Here is an 18499-nt window from a genome sequence, read left to right on the forward strand (position 1 = left end):
TCTCCTGCATGTCGAACGGCGCTTTGCACACTAGCGCCACCAGATGACCTGTCGAGATGACTGCTTCGGTTTACCCTGGCAATTAAAAACGATCGAGCAACCTGGCTATTACACAACACTATATTGTTTTCAGGCGGCACGCTGTCGCCATCTCCTGGTCAGTATGTGGAATGCAGTTGGTGAAAACTTCCGGAATCCCAAACAAATAGAGCCGTTTTTCCACTTTTGTTGGACTAAAATTGAAAATCAGACTGTTGATTGACTTTTCATCCCTTTTTTCAGACAACAAACGAGAAAATCAAGTCATATTTCTATTCTGACCAGGTATCTGATTAAGATGCGAGAAAGCTTGTTTAGGAAACAATTTTGAGAGCCCTGAATTAAAAATTTGCTGTACAATAATCCACATTTTTAATAAATCCACCTGATTGTTTTATTTTTCGGGAACTGCGACATTTACATTTTCTTTCTGAATACTGGTCGATGTATTCCATACTTAAATACTCAAGCACTTACATTGGCAATGCACACCTGTCAATAAAAGGCTCATAGGTGACTTTTATTATTCGTTTCTTAACATACATTTTTAAAATTTGAATAAACAAAACATTTCTCCATTTGTCCTTACGGGGTTTCACATGTAGAGGTGAAAATGACCTTAATCTACCTTGGAAAAAGTTGCAAAATGTAAAGCAAAGTGAATACTTGGGCTTTAGCAGTTATGTCAGCTGACCTTTCGCTCGGTGTTGAAGAGGCCACAGGACGCAGCGCTGCTCCTTATTGGGTGTCCTCCGTTCTCCCTCTTTCTCCTGCCACTGATGAACTTGGGGATCACTGACCTTTGCAGGAGGTGATTCAGGTGACACTCATGGTGATTTAGCCTGAGGAGCTGCTTGACTTTTTGACTACGTCCGACCTCATAGCGGAGAGTGTTGACAGACCTTAACCTGGACGCTTCATCAGGTCAGTGTTACCCAGCTTTCAATGAGATGAGGCACACATTTAATATTAGAAAAATTGCAGTATTGAACAAGAAGGACATCAAACATATTTTTGAGTTCCCCCCCCCTTGAAATGACATTCAAATTTATTATTCCTCTTTTTATTCCAAGTGTGTATAATACAATGTTATTTTCAGTGAATTCACAACAGACATAAAATTGTCTTCATAAAATCATTTACCCTTTAAAAGAGTGTACGATTTCTTTACACATTATTCACAAAGTGGTGGAAATGATTCTCAAATTGATTGTGCCGACAATCCTGTGACAATCAAAAGTTAATAGTGCATGTGTGAGACGCGTCTTTTATCGGAAATGTACAGAGCCTTAGACAACTTGATATTTTTTGTGGCCACAATGTGATTAATTGTCTGCCGCTTGCAAAGGGCTCTGCGGACACTGCCCCTCCGCTCGCTGTATGGACGACGGTCTTTTAGCTGCTTTGGCCGAACACGGGATGTCTGCAAACATGACGGATCTGCCGTCGGGGCAGAGCAGCACGCTGGAGTCTGCTTCGCACTTTGTGGTTCTGCTTGGCCATAAGGCCTCGGCGGGGCTGTGCCTGATTGCCAGCGCTCCTTGAGTCAGGACGTCCGAGGTCACCGCTGATGCTCCGGGGTTACTTATCTTGATCAGCATGTCCAGCGATTGCTTACGAGTTTCCAGCGAAGCTCTCGTGGCTTTCCGCTCCTCTTCCACCTTGTCCTCCTCCTCCTCCTCTTCTTCCTCATCCGTCTCTGCGATGGTGTCCTTCAGGCTGAAACCCTTCGAGTCGGTGGAGTCTCTCTTGAACGAAAGGTCCAACGGGCCGTCGCTCTGGCGAGTCGTTCGCTCCAGAGCTTGATGGATGTGCGAGAGCTCGTTTCGGATTTTGCTCAGGTGCTCCCAAAGATGGTACTGGACAGGGAGGTCCTCCTTCTCCAGGTGGGAGATGTTGCGCTCGGCTTCCTGATACTCCTGCAAGGCCTTTGAGAGGTCATTGAGGAGAGTGGCCACTGACTCCGAGGCCCCGTCCCCTCTGGGGAGCGTGGTCATGGGATCTTGGCCGCTGTGAGAGGATACTTCTCTTTTTGGACTGGTGAGATGATCTGCATACGAGGATTCTGATGACTTGGTCTTGGGGTGCAAATTCTGTGAACTGAAAAGTAAAATGTTCAAAAGAAGAGAAAATGATCAAGCAGTGATTCAGAAGTATTCTGCTTTTACTCTATGGTTGTTGGGTTTTTTTTGTCGCAAACTTCTTTTCAGCTGTTATTAAAATAATTTGCAGTCAAACACTTACCCAAGTTTGTCTGATGTCATATTTAGAGTAGGACTTGTCTGGGTGTTCTTGAGAAATTCCAACGTGAAGCCCATCGTCGGCTTCTTTTCTACAGGAACTTCTAAGGGTCCGCCCGTCCTCTTGAGAGCCCAACTCGTTTTACTTTCTTTGGCTTGCGCTTTATCCCCCAGCCTGTAGGCCGGGTCGGAAGAACCTCCCTGAGGTGACATCCGACCGACAGGGGAAACCGTGGCGGCCCCGGGCCTTAAGGCGGGCACTTTCCACAGGTTGACTTTGGGCTGGAAACCAGATAAAGAAAGTGCATCGACAGTGTTTGTGGATGTTTTGTGTCCTTTACTGCTATCACTCTGACTGGACGCCAGTCCAAAGCTGTGTTCGCACAGGAAAGGGTAGTAGAGCCGTGAGGGGATGAGAGTTCTGTCTGTGTGGCTGCCAGAGGCTGGATGAATCAGTTGGGCGGCAGAAGCCAGGAACGGGAGCTGGGCGAGCTGCGCGTGGGTTGGAGTGGAGGGAAGCGCGGAGTTCATGTAGGAGAAAAGACTCGGACCGATGGGATAGCCCACCCCGAGTACGGAAAGGTTGAGCCCATTGGGGTCCTGGTAGTCCGCCAGGTTTGACGGGGGAGGATAACATGGGATCGAACTGTTCATTCCCGCCTGAGTGCTTTCGGTTTTGGCCTTGCTGGCGGTTAGGAGGCGCCACTGGTCTGAGAGCGACCCGGGAGCTGTCAGACAGGTCTTGGATAGTGTCTTGTAATGTTTCAACTGGGCCTCCACCTCCACAGAGCGCGCTCGCAGGAGCTGGTCTTCCAGGGAGAGCATGTCTGCCATCAACAACTGAGAATCTGCTTTGCACTCTCCAGCGTCCCCTTTTTCAGAGCGCTCTTTCGCCAACGTCCGAGCCTCCTCTGCTTCCTGTCTCTGGTTTTCCCCATCGTCCACTTGCTCCTCCACGCTCCTCTGCTGCCCCTCCTCAATCTGTGTCGCCTGGTCCTGGGCTTCTTTCCCCGCCCCACGGAGGCTCTGCTGTAGCGGCCGCAGCTGGTTAGGGTGCAAGACATTGTTGCCCTTTTTGTAGGGCCAGTCTGACTCGATGAGCAGGGACAGAGAGTTCTTGCACAGGCTGTACTTCATGTGGTTGTACAGGTGGGACTTCTCCATGCAGGTGAAGGGACACTGGAAGCATTTGTAGTTGTAGGGCTTGCCCCACGGACGAGGGATGTAGTGAGGCTTCTTGGGCTTGCGCTCTTTGTGTTTGCTGGCAGATGTCACTTTGCAAACGTCGTCCTTGGACATGACTGCTCTCGATATTTCAGAAATGTATTCAGGTTAGGATCGTTCACGAGACTAGTTGCAATAGATTTATGATCATTTGCCCCTCAGCTTTGAGGACGGTTGCCGACGTTCAGATGCATTTTCTTAGTGCCTGTGAAGAGACAAGATGATTTTCTTGAATGTTACATTTTGACATTTCATTTGACCTGGCCCATCTGTCCGTTTAAAAATCAAACGCAGCCCTTGAGCACAAAAGTATACACATCACCCTTGAGGTGCAATGTTGTCTTTTTTTTTTCTTTCTCTAAGACTGCATGTGTTGTCTACCTGAGGAAAAGGTCATCTCACCATGAAGCTAACTTGAGCTTCTCACTGTACCTGCCACTCCTCATTAGTTCCACCAGAATACCAGGCCAGAGTGAGGATAAAGCCTCGGAGGCAAATGGGACACGACAGTGGGGCTGTGCACCTGGGCGGGGTTAGGGATGGCCCCTAGTGTTCGGGACCAGAAACCTTGAAGGCCAACTAACACGCAAGATGAGTCCAGACTGTGATAAAGAAGATAAAGTAGTGGGGGGTGGTTACTAATGAGGACTTGGCGTCATGCCTTGAGGGGCATCATTAGCGGCAGGACTGGGATCTGGGATCTGGGTCAAGACACGGTGAATAAGTTCAATAGCGCTCCTGAACTAGGTCTGATTTTGCTAGTTAAGAACTTTTACGTCCTGTTTATTTTTATTGCCGTCAATAACAAATTGACACGAATTGAAACGATTATCTTGTTTCACTTCAGGGAGGGCTCTGCGCTGAATCCGGGTGCCTCCGTTTAAAAGATTCCGCTTTAAGGCTTTCATTTCTTCTTTATCCGCAGGCCATTGGAAGATAAAAGAGAGAAGCTGAAGATATGAAAAATGTTTCAAATATATATTAATTGAAGCCAAACACAGGCAACACAATGCAGGTTTGGGGACACAATATGGGCTTCGGCCTTCCTGTGTGGAGTTTTGTGTCAAACGAGTCAATCGAATTATTCATTATTTATGACGACACAACATAAAAAACAAGTTTAGTCTTTTCGTCACCGTACTTTAGTGTGAGTACTTTCGCCACCTCTGCCCGTAGATGTTGGCGGCTTTCGTTGTTCTGTTGAAGCCCGATTCATTGACTCACTTGTCCGCCTCGGGGCTCTGACCCCCCCCCCCCCCTTTTATCTCATAATGGAGCCGAACAGCTGCTATTACCAGACAATCAATAAAAACATTTTTTTTTACAGTACAGTTTCATCCTCTTCAGGCCACTATATCTGGATCACTCGCTATCTGACTGTGCACTTTGAGACCCCCCCCACCCCGACCCCATATCCCAAGCCTGCGGTCTTGTTTTGGGCTTTTAAAGTCGATGAAGCACTTGAATATCTATTGTCAAAATTACGGACACACTCGAAGCACTTTGGCATGCATCAGTAGACCCAAAAGTGACACTCTGCAGGCAAGCATTCAAAAATGGCCACGTATTTATTTCTATTAAAGTACCTTGTTATGATTTCAGGGATTGGGAGTCGTCTCCTTCCAAGACAGTCCTGGAACAGAAAAAAAAAAAACTGTTAAATGATCTGTTTTGTTGGTTTTAATTTATCACCTTTTCCTCAAAGATTATGTATAACAATAACAGTATTATTATTTTTTATTCAAAACAGTTATTGCAATGATTAATATTACTAGTCAATTGTCTATGATTTAAATTCCTATTTCTTTGCATTTTGAAAATCACACTTGTGAAAAATTGACTATAATTTGTAAAACTGCTTTTTGTAAAATGATCCCATTTATCCATCCATTGCTTCCAAGCAGAAGCCCAGCTTTATATTTCATTTTTCATTTCCATTTTCCCCATTCACGACACGCACACACGTTTCATTACAATTAAATTGAATACAAATCTCAATATAAAATGCAATATTTGCATCAAATATGAAACACAAAGTCATTAAAATAATTTGTTTCAGTTCAAACTAAAGTGACATAAAAAAAAAAGATTTTTAAATGTCTCCAAAGCCACACACACACGCAAAGTGCCTCGTTTAACAATCCATGCAAGATTACTTAACAAAATATTAATATTCCTAAGCATTAAACCACAACAAAAATTGCCATTATTACTTTCAGTTAAAATTTCATTGAAGATGAAAAAAAATAACATGAATAAAAGCCACTTTTTAATATTATGTCTCTTGAATGATTCCAGACACGCAAGAAGACCTGTAATAAAAACAATACAAGTTACCTGCAGTGTGAAGTGTGTGTCTCGTCGAAGTGATGCGGTTATCCCGCCCGGTGCTGTCTGTCTGCCTCTCGTCCGTCCCTGGACTCAAATGGGAGCACAGCAGGAGCGAGCGTGCACATTTATATTGACTGGGAGCGTGGCCCTCAGGCACTACAATAAAGCAGCCACCCTACCCAACCCCACCCTTCCACCCCTTTACCCTGCAAGCACCTCCACTTTGCCTTCTCAAATGTTCTCCGGACCTTGCAGCCAAGTTGAGCTTAAAGGTTACACCAGTGAGTGATGGCATCTTAATACTTGACGTGATTCTCAATTCATCCGTGATGAGGACTTTTGTACTAATTGCTATTTTCCTCATTACCAACACATTTAGGCACTTTGAATGGAAGCTGAATGAATTAAGGATACTGGACCAATAGAATTAATAATAGATATCTGCGTAGCTATCCATCCATTAAATTATCAAACGACCTACGATTCCGATATTGCTGAGCTGTCGTGAATCGTGAACAGCTTCTTTGACTCGGAAGAAAAAAAAAAAAGGAACTCCCGTGTGCCTTTCGAGATATCTACCTTCTCCTCCTGGTCGTCCGTGTCACCGAGCTCTCCTGCCCTTCCTCCTGATTGAGCAGACATGGTCTTCCCCCCCGCTGTCACATTTGCTCCAGATGGTTAGGCTCTATGTAGCGGCCTGTCAGCCTCCATTTGGCCGCATCGGCACGACAGGCAGCTTGATGCCTCTCGAAGGGTCCCTGACTAGATGACTGACTTGCGGGGGGGACCCTGATGTTAAACATTTGACGTACTCTTGAGCAAGACTGCCATGGCAGAAGATTCTGAAAAAGCTGGACCATGTCTACTTCAGACATCAGGTTCTTGTCCTGCTACAGAGAGAAGCTACTCTTGAGATTCTCCCAATTTAAGGTTTTAGTCTAAATATTAAATTTTTTATTTCTGTATTTTATTGTCACTGTCATGCTCTTCCAATATTAATACTAAAATGGGCCTCCTGATGCAGTGGTAAATTGAAAAGAGACTGAAAGATGATGAGGAGGATGAAGACAAGGATGAGCTAAGCGTCCTTATGGAGCGGCATCTGCGGAGCCTGACAGTCGCAGTCCATTACGGCTCTGAGAAAGGAACTGGAGGGCTCCGACAACACGCCCACCAGGCAGAGCCAGCTGTGCGCATGCATCCAAACACACACATATTGCCGCGTGTCTTATAAGATGGACTATTTGTTTAAAATAGAAAACTCTTCTCCAACTCGGGATGAGTGTTCCTCTCTCCTTCCACTCTGTGAGTTTGAGGCCTGAGGTGGGATGGCTAACAGCTCTTCTCTGAGCGTGCGCTGCTGGGCACATTAACTAAACTCATATCGCTCTCAGCCACTATCAATTATTCACCACAGACCCCCCCCCCCCACCCCCAAGCCCCTTTCCCAACTTCCTTATCAAAGGAAAGCAACACCCCAAAGCTATTCCGTGCTCTATGTTGCTGAGAATTTTTAGTCATTTACTTTATTGAAGATTTAGGTGGAGGCAACTGGACCAAGATACTACTTTTATACAAAAGCCTGTATTAGCCTGAGTAGCCTGTCCACTTTCTGCCACTAGAATTTTTTTTCCAGCACTAGAAATTTTTTTTACGTACTAAAAAAAAACAATTTCAACACTAGAAATTGAATTTTTAAGATAGGCTAAGCTAACCGCAAGTTAGCTGCCGAGCAAATGTTTTTATCAACGTCAAAAAAGGAGCAAATATTGTATAAGAATAATTCCACGAGAGATTTCTGAAGGCTGATATTAAATATAAAGAAAAAAAAAACATACAAAGCGTGCAAAGTGTCTTTGACTGAGAGGACCTGCCCTCACATTATGTCAGTTGCAGCCGCTGGGAGCAAACAATGAGACATTTCCACTTTCACTCTTAAATGAACACACAAGGCAATTATACAGATGAGGGCCGGACGAGCGTTGGCCGCTGTCCAGCGTGTAAAAAGGCAGCCCTTCAAAGTCTGCTGGCTTCATATGTGAAAAGGGCAGATATCAAGGTTCAGCTATGACGGGACCTATGAGTCGTTGGGGTTTTTCCTCTGCAGACAGTTGTGCCCTTCTCTTTGGTCTCAACGCATGTTGCCACGAAACTGGATGTTTTAGTTCCGCGCGACCTGCTACTCTTTGCGATGCTAACCGCATAAACACAGTCATTCCCAACACTATGACTGATTATTGATTGTGATGATGATTTACTTGCTACACATTTGTTCATCTATCTATGCCAGCGACATGTCGTGACAGGAAGAATAATTCAATGCTCTTCCACTAGATGGCGAAAGGTACAAATTATTTGTGTATCCACCTGTTGCCATTCGGAAAACAAAAATAACTTTGTGTTCAAATAAACGGGCTCAGATTTCACTCTGGAAAAGTAAATGAGATCATTATTGTTTTCATATACTGTTACAAAACGTCTTTGTTCAAAAGCCAGGTTTTTGTGACAAAAAAAAAAAACGTTCAGTAGTCTGCAACCACCTTTACGGGAGACGGACTGACTAGATGGTAACCTGCTGCTTCTGGACTTGACACACTAGCACCCATTAGACCCTCAGGGGGTCGGGTATTTTATTTATTTACTTATTTATTTATTAATTTATTTATTTCATGGGTGTTACCTGACGGGGGAAAAGCGAGTGGGAATGAAGGGAAGCAGCTGATTGTGTCACAGCGCATCACTACTGCTGTCCATCACAGCACTGACCTTCAGGGTGTGTGTGTGTGTGTGTGTGTTTGTGTGTCTGTATCAACAATGTGTAAGTATGTGCATATTAAGTCACTGACCCACAGGGAGTGCATGTGTTTGTTCATCAATGTAGGGTGTGCGAGACCATGTGTGTGTGCGTGTATATGTGAGTGAACACCTCGCGGGGGTGTATGTGTGTGTCTCCATGTCCACGCAGCAATCTGTGTAAGTTAGCTGACATAGCCGCCAGCTCGGCGGACGACCACCCTCAACAACTTGAACTCGTTGGCCAGTTATTTACTTTATAATCGCATGATGACGACAACTAATGCAATAACACACACAGAGTGCAAAGTGCATGTTGTGCCTGAGCGAGCTTGTATGAAAAATTTAGTGGGGACTCCACTTGATTTTTACCACACAAATAATTTGATGACTGCCATGTACAGTTGAATCTAACCATCCCGCCCCTGAGAAATTCCCAAAGCGCCAAAGATGCATTTCCTGACAAATGCGTCAAAATCGAAACACGACCGCATGGTAAACGTCCATATGTGTTGGGACCCGCGAACCAGTGCGGCCTCATGCCGGGACCAGGCTTGTATTCCCCCAGTAATGCAGGAGCATCACACTCTGGGGAGCCTGGTGTCAGTCACTTTCCCAGCTGCGACCCGGCCCCCCACCATCACTTTTCCTTCGTTGGGGGGGTGGCGAGAGAGCGCCAACTCCTGGAGGACGCCTGTGCGTCGCTGGCTTTTCATGCGGCAGGAATTGAGGGAGACAGGGACCAAAGGCCGTCAGCCTCATCCCTTAGGGTGCCTCGGCCTCGCAACTACAAGTTCATGTTTTAGCAAACCATATGTTCTCCCTCTGCCCCCTAGCAGAGCAGCAGCACAGACCCTCTCAGCCAGTTAGCAAATAAACAAGTCAGGAAGCCATAGCTTGGGGGGGAGAAGGCTTGTTTGCTTCTCGGAGGCTGTCAGCCTCGTGCCTCTTCACTGCCGCTAAGCTGTTACTGGAATCTCAGAGGCGGGCAGTAAAAAGTACAAATACAAGCTCATCGTTAGCTAAGTTGTTAGTCACAACGTTAGCAAAGTGAAGACATTGCAATTACTTATCCGGTTTTCTTCTCAGTTATTAAGAGAGGGAAAACCAAAGCCACTCCTTAGTCCACTCCAATAAATCGTCATAGTCCACTCGGTATTTTAAATTCATGATGAACCAAGATGTCTACTTGTGTTTTCCAGAGGGGTGAATGATAGACAGAGCCAAACAGATGGAAAGAGTGTGTGTGTGTGTGTGTGTGTGTGTGTGTGTGTGTGTGTGTGTGTGTGTGTGTATACAAGGTCCAGAGAGTACCACAGTCAGCGGTCCCTTTGGGCAGAGAAATTGTCCACAAATGGACAGCTGCGCCTTGGGCACGACATTCAGGAAGTGGACTCGTGCACACACTTCTGGACCCCTCGGGGTGCAGCAACTCACTGACCTGACTATCACATCAGTCCAAAGTTTGCTCCAAGGTCACGCTCTGCTTTAACTATTCCAGTGACAAAACAAAAAGCAAGCGCTAACGAGGCAGGAACGATGAAATAGTTGGGTTGCAAGATTTAAAAAAAAAAAGTCATTAAGTATTGCGTAATCAAATAAATTAAACCACAATAGCACTAATATGTAGTTTTAGTTATTTTTTTATTTATGTAACAGAACTTCTCTTTATTTTTTCATTTTAGTTTCATTTTGTTCAATTTTCATTAGCTAGAATAACCTTAGTTTACACACACAAACAAACACACACACACATACACACACACAATGACATGACAGCCGGCCTCACTGACCGCTCCATTGAGTCATCAGTGACCTTCCGCGGGATTGGACTTGCCATCCCAATTGACCAAATCACTGATCTTTAAAAGCAGCTCTGCGGGGACAAGGCGAAGGCGTGTTGGGGGGGGGGGGGAGTAGTGACCACGCACCCCCATGCTTTAGCAAAGACACACAACCACATAAACACACATATACTCCTTTCCATGCACCTCTCTCTCTCTAATCAAGGAGCAGGCAGGCGTGGTGACACTAACAAGAGGCGACAGCTTCACGGCGCTCGGGGCAACGACCAGCTCGGCTGTCGAGACCGCCGAGAGAGTCCGCCAGGCACGCACTGAGGCAAGGCAAGGCAAGGTTTGCTGTTTTGGGAGGAGGAGGAGGGGGGGATGGGGGCGCATCACAAGGAGAGCGCTGCTGGTGTGGATGCGAGAGGAGTTCATGAGGAAGATAGGATGGGGAAGGAGTTGGCTAAGCTCATCCAGCCACTGCGTCATTGTCTTTAGAAGCATTTTTGCATCATTATGTGAATGCTCTTCAATATCAAGTGTGACAAATGTAGGTGGAGGAGTTAACTACTGAAAAACAATTTCGACACAAATTGCATTCTCTAGTTTGGTTAGAAGAAAGCAATGCACAAGGCAGTGTTAAATACTCGTGTGGGCTTCCCAAACCATCCAGCCCTGGAGCCTACTTACAGTGCCCCCCTCCGCATCCCCGACTGCACCCCTCCTCCCATCTCCTCCGGAACACAGTTTAACTTCTGTCATCTAGATGAAGCAAGTGAGTCAGTCTAGCAGTGGTGAGAGGATGTGACAGGTCGGTAATGGACAGGACAAAGAGGGGATTTACCAAGTATTAGTAAACCTTAATAATTCACCACACCAAAGTCCCCCTGGCAGATCCCCACGTCCCATGTTCCTGTCACACTTTAATACTGTGCTCTGCTGACAAAGTCAAGTAGATAAAAATATTTTTTGAATTGATCTTCATTAATATTCCTTGACAGAAAAATAACTAGCTCATCGTGCACGTTTTCTGTTACATGTCATAATTTGGAAAAAAAAATGTCAATGTATTTGCCAAACTAGTCAGGAGAGTTGAGTTCACTGCCGCCATAGCACTTGAAAATCTCAAGGCGCCGTTGTACAGTATTAATGTACATCGTGTCAGATTTGCCAGCTTCATGCATCAAACTTGTCTCACGCCGATAATAAATAGCACACAACATGGAGGTAATTCCCTGACTGCATTTTTGTCTGAGATTGGCAGGCCCAGTCATTAGATACCCCCACTGGCTGTTCTTTTGACTCTCCTCTTGTCTGGGTGATGGTGGAAGGGCGCGAGTTTGCTTACAGTATAGTGACGGGTGTCAGCACTGAGGCCACGTCCAGTCTGCTGTGACAGCGATGCCGCCTGACCACTCCAGCCCTGACCCACTCTGCGCTCCAGCCCGCATCGCCCCGAGAGACGTGGAGGGTGATGCGGACTGGCACCGCGGGGCCCTCCGTGGCTGGTGCCTTTGCTGGTGGTCTCCGTGGCCTATTAGTGTCTCGCTATGGGCCTGTCACACTGACAAAACAGGGAGCTGTCAAATTAAGTAGAGGCCGAATCGCGGAGATATGTACTCAAACACACCGAGGGGAGGACCAGGATGAGGGAAGTACCGGTGCTAATGTCGACGGTAAGTGAGAGTGACAGCTTGAGAGCTGATCGGAGAGCTAAGACAGAGCGGTTACGGTAGCTGATAATGGCGGCGGTGGGATTGTCCTGAGGAAACTTGCTGAGGGCCAATCCGAACTGAGCGAGACGGAGGAACACGTGGAAGACGCTTGGGGTTCTGTCCCAAACAGCTTGGAGTTACGCTACTCCAACTTAATGATATCTGACTGCCGAGCTCCGTGTGTGTGTGTGTTTATGCAGGTGTGCTTTGAGTTGGGATGGAGTATTTGCTCAAATGTTCAGACTTTTACAAAAAGACGCGCATATCACTGCAGGCGGTCTGCACAAAGTTTTCATATCGCTTCGGAAAAAGTTTTTCCGTCTTCACTTTTTCTTTTTCTAGCTAACGAATGACGCAAGATGCCATGGAGGGGTAAATGCATAGCATTATAACGCTTTAATCAACGGACATTTCCACAAAAACGGTGCAGCAACACAAGTAGACAAAAAATACCACAATTCTCAACACATTTTTAAAACGTCATTAACGGAGGTTAATTCACTAGTTTAAGTGAGTTAAGGTGGTAAAATGATTTGTATTTTGTCTAACTATCGCAGATGGGTGTGAAACATACCCTCGCACTAAACGGGGTTCGCTGTATTGCCGAGTGTGTCAGCTCTTGTGTGTTGCCACTTGGGCTCTCCCGTCGCAGAGCGTCGTGGAGACCGAGAGGCTGATGCACAGTGGCAGCTCCCCCCTCGCAGCCACGGGCCAGCCCAGAGCCACTGCAGATGATAGTTTTAATTGCTTTCAATCTTTCAGGCTAGTCTCTGCCCAGTGGCGCAGGCTGCTGGTGTGTGCATGTGTGTGTGCGGTTATTGTCTGAGGATGCTGCACAAACATCCGCGCGTGATGGATGTGTTTGCCCATTACGAACAAAAAATGACGAGAGAATTAAGGCCTCGCAGTGTTACATGCGCTACGCATCGCCGTAGATGAATTAGCGAGTTGTAACATGGGCACAAAACGCTAATCTGTGGCCACAAAGTACTAATTTGTACCAATTAGGGGGCTGTAATGAGCAACCAAATGATTTCAAAATACAAAACTGTAGTCACAAATTAGCTAGAGATAACATGAGCCAAAAAAAAAAAAAAAAGCAGCCTCCCTTTTCCATAAAATGTTTGTTTATAAATAATAAAGTTCAAGCATTTCATGCAAAGACCTCAAAACATGCACTCGCGTCCTTAAAAGCATTTTATAGGTGGTGAACTACAAAACCAAGGCATCAATAATTCAGGACCCATTGCTGAGCTGGCATAACACAACACTGAAAACATTCCGCAAAATTTGAATGGCAAGTGGGAATTGCCGTGTCACATTTGAACACAGGTTCAGCATCATACATGTCAAAAGAGTAATAAAAGCCCAGCAGTCTCATTTACATAGACTTGACCTATTATTCGTGATGAAATAAATATAATTTTAATACCTACAGTATATTGACAGACTATTGAAATCCATAGAAAGAATTAAAAAGCACTTTAGTCACTTCCTGTTGCCGTCCTGCAAAAAAACACGCAAGCCACTTCTCACCCATGTATTCCACTCCTTTCTTTTTTTTCCCCCACAACACACACACAGAGGACTCTTGTGGCCGGGGGGTAAATTAGACCCTAACATTCCCACATAGGCTAATCTCCATCCATTTAGAGGCTTGTAATATTTAATCAGGAGGCCACAACACGCCTGGCAGCATAGTGCATTGTGGCAGCGCTCATATGTTTGGAGGAGGTCAACTAAGGCACGCCACTAAGGGGCCAATGCTAAAACATGCATGGGGCATATTTGGAAATAAAGATGCCGACTCAAATTGTTATATTGTCGCTTTAAAGACTTTAAAAATAAGCGACTGGCTTGAGTGTCCCTGCCTGGAGGTATTGCACCGGTGGAAGCCAAGAACTCTCACCCTCACCGCTCTAAAAGGTCAGGCTTTGCACAGTTAGTGTGAAAGGCGACGGCTAAAAATGGTATTGTCCATCTGTTTTTAAATGTTCACGACTGACGAATCTGTTTTTTTTTTTAAAAAAAAAGCAAAATAGTACACATAAATAAAGGTGGGGAAAAGAAAATCTTGTGAAAAACCATAATGGCCAACCGGCTGTGATTTTTGTGTTTTGTAAATAGAACAATTTGCGTTGATAAGTGCGAAGACGTTAAAGTGTGGTGTCGGCCCATCGAGACGCTTTGCTTCCTGATTCGGAATGACTCTAATGGGAGGCCCTGGTGAATTTTTCATACAGCCCAGAGGGGGACGACGAGGGGCCATACTGGCGCATTACAAGCTCTTGGAGAGAGAGAGAGAGAGAGAGAGAGAGAGAGAGAGAGAGAGAGAGAGAGAGGGAAGGGCAAAACTAACATTGAGGTCTTTATATTCCTACTCCTATTTTGCAAGCAAGCAAAGGTGGGGAAAATATTGCAGGCAAGCTGCATATGGACTGACACACCGAGCATCCTTTTTTTGTCCCTAAAATGTATTTATTAATGCAAAATTTGTAAATAAAAAACAAAACACAAAATATTCAAGATTAATTTACTTTTTTAAATTATAAATTGTGTACAATTAAATTGCTAAACTACTTCATTAAAGGGTTTTTCATAAAAGTGTATTATTTTATAAAATAAATGGCAATTGATACATGTGCACAATGTACAGTGTACTATATAGTTAGGTTTTTAATCATAAATTAATATTAGAAATAAAAAAATCTTTCATTTAAAAAAAATCAAAACAATACTTATTTTTATTTGATTAATTGGTTGAAGATTTGTAATACAATGCAGAAATAACCATAAACTCTCATTTTATTATTTAAAGAAACCATTTTACATATTTTTTAATGCTCATCTCCGACTGACCTGGCCCATCTGTCCAAATCAAATGTGGCCCTTGAGCCGAAAAGCCACCCGGGCCTGGTCTATCGGGAACGATGTGTGATTAACGAGAGCAGCTTGATCCGCTTGCCTCTTTGTCATGTCGGTGAACAAACGCCGGCTGAATAATGCCCAAGATCTCAATTTAATGGGCTGAAATTTCTGCAAGAAAGCTCTAAAAACATTATCCATCTGTTCAGTGCACACATGCCTCAGCTCGCCGGGATAGCTCGTAGCACTGTCTTGCCGTATGCAAATATGTTTTGCCTGGAAATCTATTTGGAGTTGCTCGAAGGAATCCAGAACGGCCCGCCTTCTGTCTCCCCTCGACCGGCTCACGCGCTCCTCTCGTCTAGCTCCTCTCGCGTGGAAGACATTTCACCAGCTCCGCACGCACCCGAGTTTGCGGCACCTCCGATCCGAGCACCGTGGGGCCAATATGCAGATCTGGCAGGCCCCGTGCAGGCTGGGGGGGACGATAGGAGGGGGGGGGCTGCGACTGTTTGCTCACTTGCACGGAACACGCGTGAGGAATATTTATACAACAGCATCTCCACTAAAACGACCTAAAAAAAATATTTTCCCATTAACAATTTTCTTCTATCTTTTCATCCTCTCTACTTTAAAAGGTTTGAAGGGTGATAATAAAAAAAAGTACGCAGAATTCTTAAGTACTTAGCATTCCTTTTGGGGCGGAAACACAAAAAGGCATGCATGCTGTGTATGTGAGAGCTGAGATGCCAGACCCGGTCCACCAGATGGTCCACAAAGGTGTTAGCACACAGTGAGTGGGCACAGCGATTGATGCATTGCAACATCCAGGAAGGTGGAACATTTGGCTGCTGACCCGCAGTCACAACTCATCGGCCCTGCCTTCTCCTTATTTAGCAGCAGCCACGGCGCCAACGGCACACGTGTGCGCTCACATACACGCTGGGAACACGGCACTTTCCCACCCTCAAGGGAGGCCGGACGGTACGGCAGAAAGTTCTTTGTGGTTTCTGCAAGGAGGTCACGATGCTGGCTGGGGTAATGAGTGCAAAGAGCCATGGACGCCAATGGAGAAGGCGAGCTGCAACTTACACTTGGATGGAGAACGTCTTTGGGAGGGAAGCAGAGCCATATGATTTCATTTCTGCTCCTTACATGCAACTATGGTGTGTCTTTGGCAAACGTTTCTGAGGCCTGACATCTTGGTGACAAGAAAAAGTCACTGGGGACTTTCTTTTTAGCCAAACACGAAGTGGAAGAAACAATAGCAACGTGATCGACATCAAACTAGGGCAAACTTTGGTGCTCAATGGCCACATTGGATTTTTATTCGATTAACAAAGATGGACCAGGCTTTAAAAAAATGTTTAAAATTGTTTTCATATTTAACTCTAAAACTAACCCTACAACACACACTGCACATTTAAATAGACATACTTTAACCTTATTACATTTTAGTGTCAATTTAGACAAGATCGTTAACTTGGTTTAGTGTGTTTCATTACACTCCATAAGTAACACGCATTTAAAAAAAAAATCTTCATCCAAACGAGAGCTCGTCCTACGAGACACTCATTCGAAACCCACTAACATGGCGACGCTAATGTAAAGTAAGACGAAATGTAATTAACGCGAGGACACATATTAGAGGAGCTCCAATGTTCCGCTTCTCTCCACAGGACTCCACAGTTAGTCAGTCATCCTGCACCACCATAACATTGCCATTAAGCTCATAATCAATGGTGGCCCAATCAAAGACGTTGCCTTTGGGGACTTTGTGGCCGTAATGCCAGGCTTGGATCATGCTCCCGGACAGGACATAGTCCCACATATTCACATCAGTCATCTCCCCGACGAAGCTCTGCAGGGCCTCCAAGCCACCGAGATGTTTGTCGGGGTCCTGCCCCAAGAGGACGGTGCCTTCGGGACGGATGCTGTGTCCCGGTTTGTATATTTGGTAGGTACTGCGCTTCCCATCTACCCAAAAGGCAGCGAGGCCGGCGACAGATTCCCAGGTCAGGCAGAGGCTGGTACGAAACGTGCCCAGCAGTGGGAGGGCAAAAGAAACGCCGTCTCCGCTCATGTAAAACGAGACGCGTCCGTCCTTCTCGCGCCACACGTTGAGCTCGTCGTAGTCGGCCGTGCGGTAGGCGAACAGGATGATCTGGCGCTCTTCGGGCAGCTCGGTGGCCACGCGCATGCACAGCGTGAAGGCCTTGAGCGCCATCTCCTTCTGCGGCATCAGCGTCACGTAGCTGAAATCCGTCTCGTAAGGGAAAACCAGGACTTTGTTGGCGAGACCCACTGGAGCAAATGGGACAAGGGGGTCATTTTGTCACCGACAATCGCAAGACTACACAACTGTTAGTGTTTTTGAATACCACAAATAAGTTAGGCCACAACCCTTCGACGGCTTGATCCACAAGACAGATCCAAAGCAACACAACCAAACCAGGATCTACGACATTTTACCTTTCCTAGTTGAGTAGGCCAAAGCAAACATGGCAAATAGAAGCACGGCTAACATACGGATAATCTGCAAACAACACACACCGGTATCAGTGTAGAAGTCACCAAATCTTGTTGGAAAATCCGCTTACCATGATGGCCATGATGTGCGAGGGTCTAGTCAAAGTAATGGCCTTTTCTGTCCTCTACCCTCCTTGTACCAGCCGTGATGTCGGCAAAGACAATAGGCTCAGTGAGGGATTGATACGCGCACACACAGACTTCACAGAAGTGTGTTGACGTCCAACCCTTAGCAATGCCACTTGCGTAATAATAAAAGCACGAGGGGAGAGCCCGCTTCAAATTGTTTGAAGCATTTTAAAAAACAGTTCAATAGCTGCAGGTCAATGTAAGCAGTCTATTTTTAAAAAAAATATAATTACAAAGTATTTTTTGCTGTGAAACTAGTAAATTAGTATGTACTGAGCTGAATATGACGTTAAGTTAACATTGGTGTTCAAAAATGACAATTTAGAAGCAACTTGATTTTTGAAGTTATGATTTCTGGACCTTCGTTTGACAATGCAAACTATAAGAGAAACAAATCATTTCCAAAATATTTGAAATAACTGTCATTTATTCACAGGCTCATGTCATCTGCAATGTTGTATGACTGTCGTTAACCTTCTGAATTGAAGCCATACGAAAAATACGATACCAATGTGGAGCAAGGGTTAAAGGAAAGTCAACCTCAATTTTTTTTTTTTTTTAAATAACTTGCATGTGCCCCCTCTAGTTCCAAACACGGTATTCTGATTAATATTGCATTAGTGGAATGAGTTAAGCAACAAAATTCACCAGTTTTTATCGATCACCGGGGGCAGCCATTTTGCCAGTTGCCGTCAACGGGTTTTGCAAGTGGCAAAATTGCCTCCCCGAGATGGATAGAAAAAAAAAGGTGCATTTTGCCTGTTTAACACTATTTCGGCTCGTCGGGCTGCACAAAAAAATATTCAAGAAAATTGGGGGTTGACGTCTCGAATGATACTTCAGTGTC

The 18499-nt window shown here is 45.3% G+C and overlaps 2 protein-coding genes across 2 annotated transcripts; both read right to left on the reverse strand.

Moving 5' to 3' along the window:
- Positions 1 to 621: 621 nt before the first annotated feature.
- On the reverse strand, positions 622 to 7256 carry prr35 (proline rich 35). The gene is made up of 4 exons (XM_088359604.1): positions 5841 to 7256; positions 5090 to 5136; positions 2284 to 3708; positions 622 to 2139 (listed from the first exon to the last, which is right to left on the reverse strand). Exons 3-4 carry the CDS (start codon positions 3576 to 3578, stop codon positions 1365 to 1367), a joined length of 2070 nt encoding a protein of 689 aa, XP_088215730.1. The 5' UTR covers positions 3579 to 3708; positions 5090 to 5136; positions 5841 to 7256; the 3' UTR covers positions 622 to 1364.
- Positions 7257 to 8331: 1075 nt separating this feature from the next.
- Positions 8332 to 18378, reverse strand: crp1 (C-reactive protein 1). Its single transcript, XM_088359607.1, has 3 exons — positions 17595 to 18378; positions 17467 to 17530; positions 8332 to 17298 (listed from the first exon to the last, which is right to left on the reverse strand). Exons 1-3 carry the CDS (start codon positions 17604 to 17606, stop codon positions 16688 to 16690), a joined length of 687 nt encoding a protein of 228 aa, XP_088215733.1. The 5' UTR covers positions 17607 to 18378; the 3' UTR covers positions 8332 to 16687.
- Positions 18379 to 18499: the final 121 nt, after the last annotated feature.

Source organism: Syngnathus floridae, chromosome 18, assembly GCF_059516105.1.
Source record: "Syngnathus floridae isolate MCC-2025c chromosome 18, RoL_Sflo_1.0, whole genome shotgun sequence".
Taxonomy (NCBI): Eukaryota; Metazoa; Chordata; class Actinopteri; order Syngnathiformes; family Syngnathidae; genus Syngnathus; species Syngnathus floridae.